Raw genomic sequence first — 18,712 nt, forward strand, 5'->3', positions numbered from 1 at the left:
ACAAAATTGGGAGAATTCGATGTTCATGCCCCGGGGGTGCAGACTCCCCAAACGGAATATGAGGTGCTGTTCCTCCAATTTCCGGTGCTGCTCGCTGTGGCCATGGAGGAGACCCAGGACAGAGAGGTCGGAGGCGGAGTGGGAGGGGGAGTTGAAGTGCTGAGCCACCGGGAGGTCAGCTTGGTTATTGCGGACCGAGCGGAGGTGTTCGGCGAAACGATCGCCCAACCTCCGCTTGGTCTCACCGATATAGATCTGCTGACATCTAGAGCAGCGGACGCAATAGATGAGGTTGGAAGAGATGCAGGTAAACCTCTGTCGCACCTGGAACGATTGCTTGGGTCCTTGAACGGAGTTGAGGGGGGAGGTAAAGGAACAAGTGTTGCATCTCTTGCGGTTGCAAGGGAAAGTGCCCGGGGAGGGGGTGGACCGAGAGGGAAGGGAAGAATTGACAAGGGAGTTATGGAGGGAGCGGTCTTTGCGGAAGGCAGATATGGGGGGAGATGGGAAGATGTGGCGAGTAGTGGGGTCACGTTGGAGGTGGCGAAACTGACGGAGGATTATTTTTTGTATGTGACGGCTGGTGGGGTGAAAGGTGAGGACTAGGGGGACTCGGCCCTTGTTGCGAGTGCGGGGATGGGGAGAGAGAGCAGTGTTGCGGGGTATGGAAGAGACCCTGGTGCGAGCCTCATTTATGGTGGAGGAGGGGAACCCCCGTTCCCTGAATAGTGAGGACATTTCAGATGTCCTGGTGTGGAACGCCTCATCCGTGGAGCAGATGCGGCGTAGACGGGAGGAATTGGGAGTAGGGGATGGAGTCCTTACAGGAAGCAGGGTGGGAAGAAGTGTAGTCCAGATAGCCATGGGAGTCAGTGGGTTTATAGTGTATGTCGGTTAGAAGTCTATCACCTGCAATGGAGATAGTGAGGTCAAGGAATGGTAGGGAAGTGTCGGAAATGGTCCAGGTGTATTTCAGTGCCGGATGGAAATTAGTGGTGAAGTGGATGAAGTCAGTCAGTTGTGTGCGGGTGCAGGAGGTGGCACCAAAGCAGTCGTCGATGTAGCGGAGGTAGAGGTTGGGGATGGGGCCCTGGTATGTATTGAACAAGGATTGCTCGACGTAACCTACAAATAGGCAGGCATAGCTGGGGCCCATGCGTGTGCCCATAGCTACGCCTTGTATTTGGAGGAAGTGGGAGGAGTCGAACGTGAAGTTATTGAGGGTAAGGACCAGCTCCGCTAGGCGGAGGAGAGTGTCAGTGGCTGGGTATGGGTTGCTTCTCTGGTCGAGGAAGAACCGGAGGGCTGTGAGACCATCGTGGTGGGGGATGGAGGTGTAACCATGATGTATTTGCTCCATGGCTCTATGACTATATGATTGCAGAACACAAACACGCAATTCACGAGGAAGAATAAATGATAAACTATTATCTCATTCATGCTTGCTTCTGTAGGAAGTGAGATTTATGATATAAATTTGACTTTGTTAATGCAAGGTAACCGCGAGTCTGAAATTGAGACCAGTGGCTCAAGATAATTAGTTTCATGCTTTATGGTAAACATGTAGTATATGGTATATGGTATATGGTATATGGTAAACATGTAGTATACAGTAACCACCTCACTTCTGAGAACTTTGCTTTACAGCAGTATCCTGAATCATCAAGTAGTGTGTTAGACCAGAGATCTACAAAGATTCTGAACTCTCCGTGACATTCTGTTCATTGAAAATGCCATTGAAGATTATGCTTCTATCCATGGGAAATCAGAGTGATAGTGGATGATCCTAGATGAAGTCCATGTCAAGCAGACTTGCCGTCTGCTCATCCACAATGTCAATACAAGCATTTAAAAGTCAAATCAATAAATTTATAATAAAAATATTAAATGTTTTTAAATCATAAAAAATAAATGTAAATAAAAATACCTTAATTGTTATCAATGACAAAATTAAAATATGCTTGGTGAAAATTTTAACTACAACCGACTTTTTACTCCATGCTAGCAACCACAACTACTGCAAGCATAAAGATGTGGGCTAGATATACCTCCATTCTATCAGTAGACCTGAGCTCCTCCATGGTGCACAGCCATGGAGGAGGAGATTAGATCTGACCCCTACTTGCCTCTGCATTTCAACATGTAGGTGCGGAAAATCATAGTGAGACCGAACAGGAAGAGTACAATGAGAAATATGTTTAAAAAGCTTTAAAAAAACCTCCTGCTCTCCAAGTAATAGAGTCCCAGCCTACTGAACCTCTCCCAATGGCTCACACTCTCTAGTCCTGGCAACATCCTCGTAAATCTTCTCTGAATCCTTTCAAGCTTGACAATATCTTTCCTATAACGTGGTGCCAGGAACTGAAGACAATATTCTAAATGCGGTCTCACCGGCGTTTTATACAACTGCAACATGACCTCCCAACTTCTATACTCTATATGTTTAAGAAAGAACTGCAGATGCTAGTAAAATCGAAGGTAGACGCAAAATGCTGGAGTAACTCAGCGCGTGAGGCAGCATCTGTGGAAAGAAGGAATTTGCGACGTTTCGGGTCGAGATCCTTCTCTGACTGATGTCAGGGGAGGGGGTGGGACAGAGAATGTACGTGGAAACAGAAAGACTAGTAGGAGAACTGGGAAGGGGGAGGGGTTGAAGAGAGAACGCAAGGGCAACCTGAAGTTAGAGAAGTCAATGTTCATACCGCTGGGGTGTAAACTACCCAAGCAAAATATGAGGTGGTGTTCCTCCAATTTGTGCTGGGCCTCACTCTGACAATGGAGGAATGTCAGGAAGGTCAGATTGGGAATGGGGGGGGGGGTTGAAGTGCCGGGCCACCGGAAGATCAGCTTGGTTAAGACGGATTGAGCGGAGGTGTTCAGCGAAACGATCTCCGAGCCTGCGCTTAGTCTCACCAATGTAGAGAAGTTGACACCTGGAACAGCAAATGCCGTAGATGAGTTTGGAGGAGGAGCAAGTGAACGTCTGCCTAAACCTGGAAAGACTGTCGGGGTCCTTGGATGGAGTCGAGGAGGGGGGAGGTAAAGGGACAGTACAGGGGAAAGTACCTGAGGAGGGGCTGGTTTGGGTGGGAAAGGATGAGTTGACCATGGAGTTACGGAGGGAACGGTCTCTGCGGAAAGCAGAAAGGGGTGGAGATGGGAAGATGTGGCCAGTAATGGGATCCCTTTGGAGGTGGCGAAAATGTTGGAGGATTGTATGCTGTATGTGACAGCTGATGGGGTGGAAGGTGAGGACAAGGGGGACTCTGTCCTTGTTTCGAGTGGATGGAGGGGGAGTAAGAGCGGAGCTGCGGGATATCGAGAAGACCGTAGTGAGAACCTCATCTATAATGGAAGAGGGGAACCCCCGTTCCATGAAGAATTAGGACATCTCCGATGCCCTGGTATGGAAAACCTCGTCCTGGGCGCAGATGCGGCGTAGACGGAGGAATTGGGAGTAGTCTTTACAAGAAACAGGGTGGGAAGAATAGTAGTCAAGATAGCTGTGGGTGTCAGTAGGCTTGTAGTATGTCGGAGTCTGATTCCGGTAAGGAGATGTCAGTGATGGTCCAAGTGAATTTGAGTGCAGAATGAATATTAGTGGTGAAGTGGATGAAGTTAGTGAGTTCTGCATGAGTGCAGAGGTAGCACCAATGCAGTCATCAATGCAGCGGAGATAGAGTTCGGAGATAGGGCCAGTGCACGCCCGGAACAGGGATTGCTCGATGTACCCTACAAAGAGGCAGGTATAGTTAGGGCCCATGCGAGTGCCCATAACTACGCCTTGGATCTGGAGGAAGTGGGAGGAGTCAAAGGAAAAGTTGTTGAGGGTAAGGACCAGCTCTGCTAGGCGGAGGAGAGTATTGGTGGATGGAAATTAGCTGGTTCTACGGTTGAGGATGAAGCGGAGGGCTTTAAGACCCTCCTGGTGGGGAATGGAGGTGTAGAGTGACTGGACATCCGTAGTAAAGATGAGAAACCATGCACCTGCACTCCTAGATCCCTCTGCTCTACAACACTCTCCAGAGGCCTACCATTCACTGTGCAGGACCTGCCCTTGTTAGACGTCCCAAAATGCAACACCTCACACTGCTCTGTATTAAATTCCATTAACCATTCCTCAGCGCACCTGGCCAATCGATCCGGATCCTGCTGCAATCTTTCACAACCATCTTCACTATCTGTCACACCCATCTTCACCATCGCCCGGCGTGGCCTAACGGCCGCGGGACTTACCATCGCCCGCCGGGAGCTTCAACATCGGGAGCCCCAGTTGACCTCGACGTTGCAGTTAGACTGCTGGACCGCGGGAGAAGAACAAGGGAAGAGATAAGACTTTTGCCTTCCATCACAGTGAGTGGAGTGATGGTGTTGGTAAAGAAGTGAGGGGGGTTGGAGATGGGTCAGTTTCGATTTTTTTTTGATTTGTCTAGGTGTAAAGTGTGTTAGAATTTGGGTTTTTTTTTTGGGTTCTTTTGTAATTGTTACGACTGTAGCTCTTCAAAATGCAATTCCGTTCAAACCAATTGAATTGGTTTGAATGCGATTCAAATAAAACCCTTATAATATCTATTCTGTTCTAGGGGGGGGGGGGCAATCACTTAGAGGTGATTAGGGTTTTAATGGGGTGTGTTAAATTATGATTTTGTAATTGTTAAAAGAAGATTTCGGCTACAAACTGTTTGAATGACAATAAAAGGCATTCTATTCTATTCTATTCAATCACTTACTAAGGGTTTTAATGGGGTTGAGAATTATGACTTGCAAAAAGAAGAGGCTACATGAAGAAAACATTGTCACAAATGGTAAGGATTTCAAAATTTGCTTTCAAAAAGATGGTGGACACAGATTTAACAGCAACCTCCAAATACATGATGAACTAGATAACATAATTAAAACAAACAGTAGTAACATGGAGAGATAATAAAACGCAGATGCTGGAATCTTGAGCAAAAAACAAACTGCTAAAGGAACTCAGTGGGTCAGGCAGCATCTGTGGAAGTAATGGACAGATGACGTTTCAGACAGAAGATGGGTCCTAACCCTATTCATTCCCTGCAAAAATGCTGCCTGACCCACTGTTCCTTCAGTAGTTTTTTTTTTTTTTGCGTGGACATGAGGCTAATTGGATAGCTGCTTGAAAGAGTCATCCAAGATTTGTTGGGCTGATTTATCTCCATCCGTGCCAGACTAACAATTCAGGAAAGTTATCTGAAAACTTTTAATCTCACTGATTCAATCGGCCATCAGAAAAAAACAGAAGCAAATGTTACGGTTTGAAAACATTCAATGCATTGTTGCTGTTGAAACAAGGAACTGCAGATGGTGATTTACAAAAAGGACAGAAAGTGCTGGAGTCAATCAGCGGGTCAGATAGGATCCCTGAAGAACATGGATCGGTGACGTTTCAGGTTGGGACCCTTCTTCAGACAGGCAGGGAGGGGGAAGAAAGCTGGGAAAGAGGAGAGGCAGGACAAAGTGTGGCAAGTGATAACCTATGGTATGAACACTGATATTCTCCAATTTTAGGTTACCACTACAGCCATCCCCCTTTCCTTCCCCTTGCACCCACCTTCCCTCTTTCCACCCTTCCCCTGTGCCCCACCTGGGCTGGCATCTATTTCTCCGCAGCCTTTCCCCCACATCTCTTCCTCTGGCTTCATAATTCACAACTCTTCGATACTTCTGTGTCACACCATCTGCATTGTTCCAACCATCTGTCTATCAAAACACCCTCATCTGTGACTACCTATTACTTGCCAAATTTTGTCTTGTCTCCCCTCTCTCACAGCTTTCTGCCCCCATCCCCGCATAACAATCAGTCTGAACAAGGGTCCCGACCCGAAACGTCACTTATCCACTTTCTCCAGAGATGCTGCCTGACCCGCTGAGTTAAGGGCCTGTCCTACTTTGCGATTTTTTCCCGGCGACTGCGAGCGTCTAGAATGCCCGTATTTGCACGACATACACGCTGACGTATGCTGTCCTGCGGGTGACGCCTGGTTAGTAGTGTTAGGGTTAGGGTCAGGGGTAGGGCTAGGGTTTCCTCCTGCACTCCAAAGGCACATAGGCTCCTAGGTTTCTCCAACGGACCCCCTCCTCTTGGAACCCCCCTCATGGCCATCTACCTGCTTTAGACCTTTTTATTTTAAACTGCTCGCGGGACATCAACCGCCTCAACTTTTCCACTCCCCTTTCTCACTCTAACCTCTCCCCCCGAGCATACAGCCCTCCACTCACTCTGCAACAACCCAGACTTGGTGATCAAACCTACCGACAAGGGAGGTGCCGTGGTAGTCTGCCGCGCTGATCTCTATAAGGCTGAGGCCACGCGCCAATTCTCAGATACCTCCTCCTACTTATCCTTGGGCCATGACCCCACAGACGAGCACTTGGCCACTATCTCTGGCACCATCACTGACTTCATCAACTCCAGCTCCCTGCCCTCCCAAACCTCCCAAGCCTCCAACGTTTCCCAGCCCTGCACGGCCCGATTTTACCTTCTCCCCAAAATCCACAAACCTGACTGTCCTGGCAGACCCATTGTTTCTGCTTGTTCGTGTCCCACCGAACTTATTTCCACATACCTCGACTCCATCCTATCCCCCCTAGTTAAATCCCTCCCTACCTATGTCCAAGACACCTCACACGCTCTTCATCTCTTCCATGACTCCATTTTCTAAGCCCTCATTCCCTCATCTTTACCATGGATGTCTAGTCACTCTATACCTCCATCCCCCACCAGGAAGGTCTTAAAGCCCTCCGTTTATTCCTCGATCGCAGAACCAACCAATCCCCGTCTACCGATACCCTCCTCCGCCTAGCGGAGCTGATCCTTACCATCAACAACCTTTTGTTTTACTCCTCCCATTTCCTCCAAATCCAAGGCGTAGGTATGGGCACACGCATGGGCCCCAGCAATGCCTGCCTCTTTGTAAGGTACATCGAACAATCCTTGTTCGAGGCGTACCGTGGCCTTATCCCCGAACTCTACCTCCGCTACATCGCCGACTGCATTGGTGCTACCTCCTGCACCCATGCAGAACTCACTGACTTCATCCATTTCACCACAAACTTCCAACTGGCACTCAAATTCACCTGGACCATTTCCGACATCTCCCCAGCGTTTCTAGACCTCACTATCTCCATCGCAGGCAACAGACTTCTGACCGACATCTACTGTAAATCCACTGACTCCCATGGCTATCTGGATTACACTTCTTCCCACCCTGCTTCCTCTTAGGACCCTATCCCCTACTCACAATTCCTCCGTCTACGTCGCATCTGCACCCAGGGTGAGGTGTTCCAAACCAGGGCATCGGAGATGTCCTCATTCTTTAGGGAACGGGGGGGGGGGGGGGTTCTCATCTATAGTCTCTTTGACTATAGATGAGGCTCTCACCAGGATCTCTTCTATACCCCATAACTCTGCTCTCACACCCCATCCCCCCACTGATAACAAGGACAGAGTCCCCTTTGTCCTCACCTTCCACCCTACCAGCCATCACATACAACAGATGATCCTCCAACGTTTTCGCCACCTCCAACGGGATCCCACCACTGGCCACATCTTCCTTTCACCTCCCCTGTCAACTTTCCACAGAGATCGCTCCCTCCGTAACTCCCTGGTCAATTTGGCCCTTCCCACCCAAAACACCCTCTCCCCTGGTACTTTCCCTTGCAACCGCAGGAAATGTTGCACTTGTCGCTTTACCTCCTCCCTTGACTCCATCCAAGGACCTAAGCAGTCTTTCCAGATGTGGCAGAGGTTCACATGCACCTCCTCCAACCTCATCTATTGCATCCGTGCAAAGAGATGAATGATGCAGTGGCCTTTGTGTAGTACTATTAGTGGGATCTAGCTGTCACAGGCTAGGTCCACAAAGGGGGGGGGGGGAGTCAGGGAAAGTGGGGGGGGGGGGGGGGGGGGGAGAATGGGAGAAGGGAGGGGGAGAGGGGGAGAAGGGGATGTGAGGGGAGAAGAGGGGAGTGGGGAGAGTGGAACGGGGGAAGGGGGGGGGGGGAGGGAGGAAGGGGGGGGGATGGGGAGGGGGGAGATGGGGAGGGGAGAATGGTGGGGGGGGGGGGGGATGGGGAGGGGAGAATGGTGGGGGGGGGGGGGGGAGTGGAGAAGGAGGGATGGGGGCAGGAGGGGATAAGAGAGGGGTGGAGGGGAGAGAGGAGTTCTGTCTACACTCACTGAATCCATCCCTGTGAAAAGTTAGAGACAGTGATTGGATCTGGAAGTGGACCAATACATCTGTAAATAAATCTGAATGACTCAGACATCTTTTCATTCGCATAATTGATTTTATTGTATTAATTTTAATATATTAATGTTTAAAATCCATGCATTGAAGGAGGAATATTTTACAGCCCATCTGTGGTCCCTAACCCTAACCCTAACCGGGCGTCACCCACAGGACAGCATACGTCAGCGTGTGACAGGGCGCACAACATGATGAGTCACCCAGATGTCACTCTGGGATTTTGAACATTCCAAAATCCAGGGGTGACAGAGAGACACCGCCCAACACTACATGCGCCACCACGTGTCACACGACCCGACCACGACGCGAAAACCTCTTTTCAGGCTGTTGCCGAAAATGTCGCCCAAGTGGGACAGGCCCTTAAGATAATGAGAAGCATTTTTCTATAGAGGCATAATTCTCACATCGAGGCAAACAATTCTCTTGCAATAGAGAAAGGGCTGCGCCAAACAGGAATGCCACATTTTAGATGCCATGTTCAACCAAGGAAATGTTGACACGCCCAGATGGACATGATAGATCCTACGGAACTGTTAAGTAAAAGAACAAATGTGTTATCTCGAGTATCTTGGGCAATATAATCTCTCCTCATTACAAATTTAGCTGCATGTCAAAAAATGTGTTTTTGTTCATCCTGGTCTCTTAAAAAGGCAAACCTGCCTTTGTTCGTAATCTGGCCAGTGGAGTGAGGTGTGCAGATGATTAAGAATAAATGTGATATATTTGCTTATGATGGTAGTGAGTGCTCGGTAACAGTGCTTCAAACCTTTGTTTAAGAAGGAACTGCAGATGCTGGAAAATCGAAGGTACACAAAAATGCTGGAGAAACTCAGTGGGTGCAGCAGCATCTATGGAGCGAAAGAAATAGGCAACGTTTCGGGCCCGAAACGTTGCCTATTTCCTTCGCTCCATAGATGCTGCTGCACCCGCTGAGTTTCTCCAGCATTTTTGTGTGCTTCAAACCTGCTAGGTGCCTGCTCTCCAGCTAAATCAGAAACTCTGAAAATAACGAGGAGACGAGTGCACACCAGGCCAGAAAATAATACAATGGTGAGCTGAAGCCTGGAATATCAATTGTGTAACTTGAGTTCAAACCCTACAAAGGCAGCTGGGCAATTTAAATTCAAGTCATTAAAATAAGGAATAAAAACTGACTGTCAGTAATGGTCCCATTAAACTACAAAGCTGTAAAAAATTGTCTATCTCACAAAAGTCCTTGAAGGAAGGTAACCTGCTGTCATCCATCTGGTACATATGTGACTTCAGAACCACTAACACAGTTGACCCTTCATTTCCTCCGAAATGGTTCCATAAGAGCAATTAAAGCTGGTTTTCTAGCAACCATTAAAGAATTAATAAAATTACCGATGAATATCAGTCAACGTAAGTGGCAGAAAAAGCAGGATAGGTAAGGTCATCATAGCTGGATAAACAATAACTACTTTTATCTGTGTTTAAGAAGGAACTGCAGATGCTGGAGAATCGAAGGTACACAAAAAAGCTGGAGAAACTCAGCGGGTGCAGCAGCATCTATGGAGCGAAGGAAATAGGCAACGTTTCGGGCCGAAACCTTGCCTATTTCCTTCGCTCCATAGATGCTGCTGCACCCGCTGAGTTTCTCCAGCTTTTTTGTGTAACTACTTTTATCTACTCACCTCTGTTTTAAAGGAACGTCAGTTCTTCACAGAAGCAGAATCAAATCAAATTTGAAACCAAATCACAAAAGTCGACATTGGGACAGGTGAAAGAATAAAGGTTGAAAGAACAGTTTTAAAGAGACCGGGGGCCAACAGGTATAGAATTTTGGATTAAAGATACAACGGGTATATAAGAAAAAACTGTTTTGTCACAGAGCTGTTGTGAGCTGGAACTCACTCCATGCAAGGGTAGAAGAAACATCATTAATCAGGGTTTTCAAAATGGAATTGGATAGACGCATTGTGAAAAATAAATTATAGGGGAAATAGCAAGGGAATGGGCAGTTCGGACTGCTCTTCCAGGAGCGAGTATGGATTTAATGGGCTGAATGGCTTCCATCTACGATCTAATGACATAAAAGGATTTAGGGAATGTATTCTAATGCTTTCCATGTAGGCCATTCAGTCCGTCATGTCTATGTTGTAGATGTGAGGTCATGGAGCAACTTTTGAACTAAAGCATGAAAACTTTAACATGAGGATGTGACCAAACTAAGAGCAAGCATGGAGATGAAAAGCAAATGAGTCTTGTATTCACTGTAATCAATGGAATTGAATTGGAATTGAATACTTTATTGTCACATGTGACAGGTCACAGTGAAATTCTGTGCCTGCATACCCAAGGAATGCAAAATAGTCATGAACAGTGCTGATAGGGCGGAAGGAGTTGAAGAGAAGCTGATGTGTACAAAGGTTCAAGATAGGACACTGTAATAAGTAAGTTTAGAGATAACCAAAGCGCGTAATGAGGCTGAAAGAGGGATTGGTGATGTAGGAGGTGAATGTCGGTGTTGTTGATAAGAAAAAATGAATACGTGCAAAAAGAAGACACTGCATTCTGATCATTGTCCTGCTATTATAGGCTAACTTTGCTTTAATTCATAATATAAGATACTTAAAGTGAAAGGCGCATTTGAGTAAAGTTGGATAAGGGAGAAATGAAAATAAAGTTTTGATGATAACGTGAGATCATGTTCAGTGGAAGGTGTGTGGCACACAAACACCAGCATAGACCTGTTGATCAAAACAGCTGTTTGTGCTGCAAACACAATGCAACTTAACAGTTGGGCTTATAGGACTTGATATTACAATCCCTACTACAAATGGCACCTTCTTACTATCTTGAGTGTAGGGTAGGGGTAAAAACTTCATTGGGGTCATCAGGTGGGCACTCTCCTTCCTTGGTGTTTCGTTGATAGGTCTCAACAGAGGGCTCAACAGCAACACCTGTGCTCTCTCCTCCATTTTACCCCTCTTGCTGGTCATTTTGCAGCCCAGTAGGAGTCCTTCCTCTTCAGCCACAGCCACTTGCTGCTTCGCTCGGCAGCCTCTGACAGCGACCTGACGGCTTGCCGGAAGGCCTGTCCTCGAACTCCCATTCCCTTCAGGAGTCTGGTTGTTGACATGGCTACAGACCTTCTACAAGCCCAACCTCTCTACAGGGAGCACCTGAGTAACAGTACTACCTCTAATGTCACGGTGATCAGATTGCTTTATAGCCCAACAACAATATGATGTTCATTATCTTCTGAGGTCAGAATATCTGACGATCCCCTCCCATCTTATTCTCAGCTCAATATTTGCTGCATTTCCTATTTTTATTACAGATTTCCAATGTCTGCAGTTTGTTCCTCTTATTAAGATGGAACTATGTTGAATGTATCATTCTTGAAGCAAGTTGTAAAAGGAGTGCAAAATATCAAAGAGTAAAAGAGAAGACAGAACATCTGAGCAGAACCACTGGAGGCACGCCGCAGAGAAGTGACCTATATCTTAAGATTATACAAACTGACAACATCACACAACCTAAGAGGTTATAATTATCTGCAAAGGCGAGCTGGTTTCCTTCACAAGCAAAGTGATTGCCGTGGACTATCCTAAGAGCAGACTTTAAAATTATGTAGGAAGCTGGTAGCGTTGTTACAAAAATTAAGTTTCCACTTTTTGCAGAAATGGCAAGAGCCCAAAATTAGGGACATAAATACAAACCAGTCTTCAATTTAAAAAAAAAAAGCCTTTTCACAATGAGGATGTGGAATTATTGCCACATAGAGTGATCAAAGTGAACACTATAGACGTAAATAAGGGAAGTTAGGTAAATAGATAAGAGGAAAATAAAAAGGTTTTGCTAACAGCATGAGATGCAGTTTGGTGGGAGGTGGGAGAAAATATGTTTCACAAATGAACTTTTTGTGTAACCAGTGCAGAACTGTTAGTTAAAGTAGCTTATTTGTGTTGTACTTACTGTGTAAAAAGTCAATTAATCACTAGTTTTACTTAATCTCAGATTGTTTTACAGCAGCGGAACTATAAATCCATACAAAAATGCAAGATTCACAAGTTTTATGCACACTCTCTGTTATCAGTTAAAACTGTTAGGTTTTTGTGTGGGCGATGCAAATCATGACTGCTTGTATAATGACAGCCTGACTTCAAGGAAGGTGTGGGAGTTGTACAGCACTGGGAAGAGATAAGGGACTTGATGCGGGAAATGGAAACAGTGAGCCCAAAATGTCACCATAAAAGTGCTGTACATTACATCAGTTTTTTACAAAATGAATGGTATACTCAGGACACAATTAGGGCCTGGCCTTTTTGGAAATGAAGTCAGGAAACCCCATTATAAGCACTGGGAACTTTTGCTTTCTTTCACTGACAGCAATGCTGGGCCAAGTATTAATTTTAAATTAGAGGTTCACAAGTATTTTCAGCCATAGTTGATCAGGGGTCAAGGTCCCTTATCAGTTATGATGGTCTCTTTTCATGGCTGAATAAGATTATATTTTCTAGAGTTATACAGCTCAGAAACAGGCCCTTCAGCCCACCATTTCCACTCCAATCTTTTTGCTCACCAACACTAATCTATTTGATGAGACATTCCATACCAGGGCATCGGAAATGTCCTCGTTCTTCAGGGAACGGGGATTCCCCTCCGCCACCATAGATGAGGCTCGAACCAGGGTCTCATCCATACCCCACAACACTGCTCTCTCTCCCCATCCCCGCACTCGCAACAAGGGCAGAGTCCCCCTGGTCCTCACCTTTCACCCCACCAGCCGGCAAATACAACACATAATCCTCTGCCACCACCCGCTGAGTTTCTCCAGCAATTTTGTGTACCCTAATCTATTTGCCTGATTTGGGTCCGTATCCTTCTATGACGCCTATTTGTGCCTATTTAAACATCTCTTAAATGTAGACACAAGCAACTGCAGATGCTGGAATCTTGAGCAAAAGTACTGGAGGAACTAGGTCCTGAAGGTCCTAACGGGTATTAAGGTAGACAAATCTCCTGGGCCATATCAGATATATCTAAGAACACTGTGGGATGGTAGAGAGGAAATTGCAGATGCCCTTGCTGAGATTTCTGAGTTATCATTATATACAGGTGAGGTGCCGAAAAATTGGAGAGTAGCAAATGCTGTGCCTTAAGAAGGGTTGCAGGGAAAAGCATGGAAACTACAGGCCAATTACTGTAACAACTGTGGTTGGAAAGTTACCAGTGAGTATTCTGAGGGATAAGAAATAAGTGGATTTAGATGGACAAGGGCTGATTAGGGATAGTCAACACGGTTTTGTAAGTGGGAGTTTGTGTCTCACGAATCTGATTGATGAGGGCAGTGCTATAGACATATATATGGATTTCAGCCAGGGATATGCGCCAAATGCAAGCTGGTGGGACTAGTGTAGGTGGGGCATGTTGGTTGGTGCGGGCAAGTTGGGCCAAGGGGCCTGTTTCTACATTGTATGACTCTATTACTCTAACTCAGAGGGATAGGCAGCATCTATGAAGGAAATGGACAGGAAAGTTTAACATGGGCAGGGCCTACACGGTGAATGGTAGGGCTCTGGGGTGTGTTATAGAGCAGAGGGTTTTCGGAGTGCAGATACAGACTTCCTTGAAGGTGGAGGTGCAGGTAGATAGGATGGTCAAAAGGGCTTTTTGCGCATTAGCCTTCATCACTTAGAGTAGTCTTCATCACATGAATATAGAGGTTGGGAGATAAACACAAAAAGCTGGGGTAACTCAGCAGGACAGGCAGCATCTCTGGAGAGAAGGGATGGGTGACGTTTTGGGTTGAGACTCTTCTTCAGACTGGTTAGGGATAAGGGAAATGAGATATAGACGGTGATGTGGAGAGATGAATGAAAGAAAGGCAAAAAAGTAACAATGATAAAGATGTTGGGAGGTCTTGCTGCAGTTATATAAGACATTGGTGAGGCCGCATTTAGAGCATTATGTTCAGTTCTGGACACCATGTTATAGGAAACATGTTATCAAGCTGGAAAGGGTACAGAGAAGATTTACGATGATGTTGACAGGACTCGAGGGTCTGAATTATAGTGCGGCGTTGAGCAGGCTGGATCTTTATTCCTTACAGTGTGGAGGATGAGGGGTGATCTTATAGAGGTGTATAAGATTATGAGAGGAAAAGATCGGGTAGACGCACAGACACACAGAGTCTCATGCCCAGAGTAGGGGAATCGAGGACCAGAGGACATAAGTTTAAGGTGTAGGGGAAGAAATTTAATCGGAATCTGAGGAGTAACATTTTCACACAAAGGGTAGTGGGTGTATGGAATGAGGAAGGGACCATGCAATGTTTAAGAAACAATTAGAGAGGTACATGGATCGAACAGGTTGAGAGGGATATGGGCCAAACTCAGACAGGTGGGACTAGGGTAACTGGGACATGTTGGCCGGCATGGACAAGTTGGGCCCAAGGGCTGTTTCCACGCTGTATGACTCTATCTAGGTGACAAGGGTCAGGACCCTTGTTCAGAAGGGGAAGGTTGAAAACGAGAGGTGGGAGCATGACAAAGCCTGGCAAGTGATAGGTGATACAGGTGTTGGGATGGCCGGGGGCTTCATTGGGGTGTCAGGGTGGGGGTACCAGAAAGAGAGAAATTGGAGAATTCAATGTTCATAACGTTTGGTTGTAAGCTACCCAAGTGGAATATGTAGTGTTATCCCTCCAGTTTGCGCGTGACCTTTCTCTACAATGGAGGAGGCCAAGGATAAAGGTTGGTATGGAATGAGAAGCAGAGTTGAAGTGGTGAGTAACTATGACATCCAGCGGAACTTGGCAGACAGTGCGTAAGTGTTCAGCAAAACGATCGCCTAGTCGTTAGATCTCGCCGAAGTAAAGGAAGCCACATTGGGAGCACCAAATGCAGTAGATGAGGTTTGATGAGAAGCATGCGAACCTCTGTCTCACCTGGAAAGATTTCCCAGGTCCCTGCAAGGACGTGAGGGATGAAGTGTACGCACAGGTCTTATATCTCTCGCGGTTGCTAGGGAAAGTACTTGGATAGGAGTTAGGTTGGTTTGGAAGGAACAATGTTAAGTGCAGTGATAGTATTTGATTCCACCAATTCCAGATATAAACTACTGGTACTCTCTGTGTGAAATTATTTTTCTTCAAAGCTATTTTAAAACTCTTTCCACTCACCTTAAACCTATGGCCTCTTACTTTTGGTAACCCTGCTATCAGAGTATTTACCTTATATATTGTTGTATATTATAAGAGGCATATAAAATGTAAATAGTCTGTCAGATCACCCATCAGCTCCCTTCACTCCAGGACAATCAAGCCCAGCCTATCCAATCTCTCCCAAAAGCTGAAGTCCTCCAATCTAGACAACATCCCTTGGTGAATCTCCTCTGCATTCTCTCCAGTGAACCACATCCATCCTATAATGTGACAACCAAAACTGTTTACAATAATCCATGTGCAGTCTAACTATATTTTTTGTAAAGTTGCTGCATAATGTCTCAACTATTATATTCAGTGCCTTGACAGATGAAAGCAAACATACCATATTCTTTTCACCACCCTCCTTCATCTTCATTCTTAATTATCTGTCTTTAGAATTTTACACATCTTCAGAAATTTTTGTTAACTATTTTATCCAAATCAATTATAAAATGACATTAACCATTAATAAATTCCGTAAGGACTCTATGGCAAATGTCTTTCCCTGGAGAGTAGTTAGAATGTGGTCCTGGTTCTCACAGACAGAGGTTGAGGAAATAAAGTGGGATGTTTTTTGGCACTGAGTTTAAACTCTGGAACTCCTCACCCAACAACATAGAAACATAGAAAATAGGTGCAGGAGTAGGCCATTCGGCCCTTCAAGCCTGCACCACCATTCAATATGATCATGGCTGATCATCCAACTCAGTATCCTGTACCTGCTTTCTCTCCATACCCCCTGATCCCTTTAGCCACAAGAGCCACATCTAACACCCTCTTAAATATAGCCAATGAACTGGCCTCAACTACCTTCTGTGGCAGAGAATTCCACAGATTCACCACTGTGTAAAAAATGATTTTCTCATCTCGGTCCTAAAAAACTTCTCCCTTATCCTTAAACTGTAACCCCTTGTTCTGGACTTCCCCAACATCGGGAATAATCTTCCTGCATCTAGCCTGTCCAACCATTACTCAAAGGACTGCAGCAGTTCCAGAGAGTGGCTCATCAACACCTTCTCAAGGGCTATAGGGATGGGCAACAGTCCCTAAGTAAATCAGGTTGGGTATGCAAGGAACAATAAATGGGATAATGCTGACAGAATGAATGGATGGATGATGAAGGCAATTGGTGAACCAAATGAACTGTAAAATTCCATGCAACTGATCCCACCAGACTTGAACTAGTGATTGGGGCAAATGGAAACATATGGAAAAAAGATGTAAATTGTCACGGTGATCACTACCTGCCCTCGATGCCTCCTGTTGTTCTGATTCAGCTGAGCCAGCATCATTTGCTGGTCGAGGAGTTCGGTCCTCTGTTGCCTTTGAATCTCCAACGTTGCACCCATCCCAATGGGGGTCTCTTGGGTGGGATTAGCAGACAATAAGAGAGGTTCAAGGGTAAACGAGGCACATCTGGCCATGCACTCGGGCACGCAAAACAACTTCTGCACCTTCAACACGTTACAATGGTACATAATCCCGGAGATCTGAAGAAGATTGAAAAACAAATCGTTACAATAAAACAAAACTACATGTTATAATCTTCAAATAGAAGCACATGACAACAACATGACATCAGGAATGGTTCTGACATAAAGTGGTGGACAGCCAGTGCCAACTTGTACAGGAGAGGGATCTACATACAGAGGAGAAAGAGTTCCTGTCAGGAGGATTGGCTTACCAAATGTTGCTGATTTTTGCACAAGGTTATTTTCAATATCTACCTCACCCAGCAGTTAGTCTAACTGAATGGGTAAATGATCTGAATGCTGCAGAACCAGACAAGTCTTCTGCTGCCAGTGTAAGAGATCAGGAAGTTGTGGGATACAATGCAACTTTGGTCAAAGTTGATGAACCGGTGATCAATGATGCCAGGCCATGATCATCTCTGACAAGATAGTCAACCGGCTACCCATGGCATTGCTTTACCACTAACTCTCCCATCATCAACATTCTGGCAGTCCTTATTAACCAGAAACTCACCAGAATCAGTCAAATAAATACAGTGGCTCTGAGAACTAATTAAAGGCTGGATGGCTCAGTAGGTTACTTAATTCCTGCCACCATGAGCTAATCCACGAATTAGGACCATGATGAAATGTCTGGATAAGTGCAACTCCAAAAAATTTATAAAAATTTGACATAATTTCAATAGACAATAGACAATAGGTGCAGGAGTAGGCAATTCGGCACTTCGAGCCAGCACCGCCATTCAATGTGATCATGGCTGATCATCCACAATCAGTACCCCGTTCCTGCCTTCTCCCCATATCCCTTGATATCTTTATCTTTAAGATACTGAACCCTGAGGCACACCACTAGTTACAGGCATCCAATCTGAGAAGCACCATTACCCTCTGCTTCATTCCATGGAGTCAGCTATCTCTCCTTGGATCCCATGCGATCTAACCTTCCAGAGCAGCCTACCATGCGGAACCTTGTTGAATGCCTTACTGAAGTCCATTTACACATCTACAGCTCTGCCCTCATCAACCTATTTGATCTCGTCTTCATAAAAATCAATCAGATTTGTGAGACACGACTTCCCACACACAAAACCATGCTGACTATCCCTAATGAGCCCTTGCCCATCCAAATGCCTGTATATTCTAATCCTCCAGTAACTTTCCAACTACAAATGTTAAGCTCACCGGCCTATAGTTCCCAGCAATTTCCCTGCAGCCCTTCTTGAAAAGAGGTACAACATTTGCCACCTTCCAGTCTGCCGGCACCTCTCCTGTATTTAAGGACAACTCGTAAATTTAAACAGGGCTCCCGCAATTTCCTCTCTAATTTCCCGCAATGTCCTCGGATATATCAGATCAGGCCTTGGAAATTTGTGCACCTTCAAACACGACAGTACCTTCTTTGACAGTACTTCTTCGACAGTAACCCTGACTGCTCTCAAGACACTTCCAGTGACTGCTCCAATTTCCTCCGTCCTACTGTCTTTCTCCTCGGTAAATACAGAGGAGAAATGCTCATTGAGGACCTTGCCCATCTCCTGTGGCTCCACACAGAGGTGACTGCTTTGATTCCTGAGAGGTCCCACTCTCTCTCTAGTTACCCTTTTCCCCCCTTATGTATTTATAAAATCTTTTGGGATTGTCCTTAATACTAGCCGCCAGAGCTATCTCCTGGCCCCATTTTGCCCTTCTGATTTCCTTTTTTAGTTTACTCCTTAGTTCCCGAAACCCCTCCAGAGATGTTTTGATCCCAGCTGCCTATACCTGTCCCATGCATCCTTCTTGTTTTTGACTTAATT

General features: G+C 45.8%; 1 protein-coding gene across 1 annotated transcript in view; it reads right to left on the minus strand.

Moving 5' to 3' along the window:
- Window positions 1-18,712, minus strand: part of ubac2 (UBA domain containing 2) — a 193,102-nt gene that overhangs the window by 47,288 nt on the left and 127,102 nt on the right. The window contains exon 7 of the mRNA XM_055636664.1: window positions 16,689-16,934. Coding sequence (XP_055492639.1) covers window positions 16,689-16,934 — 246 coding nt within the window. The remainder of the gene's footprint in view (window positions 1-16,688; window positions 16,935-18,712) is intronic.

Source organism: Leucoraja erinacea, chromosome 6 (genome assembly GCF_028641065.1).
Source record: "Leucoraja erinacea ecotype New England chromosome 6, Leri_hhj_1, whole genome shotgun sequence".
Classification (NCBI taxonomy): domain Eukaryota; kingdom Metazoa; phylum Chordata; class Chondrichthyes; order Rajiformes; family Rajidae; genus Leucoraja; species Leucoraja erinaceus.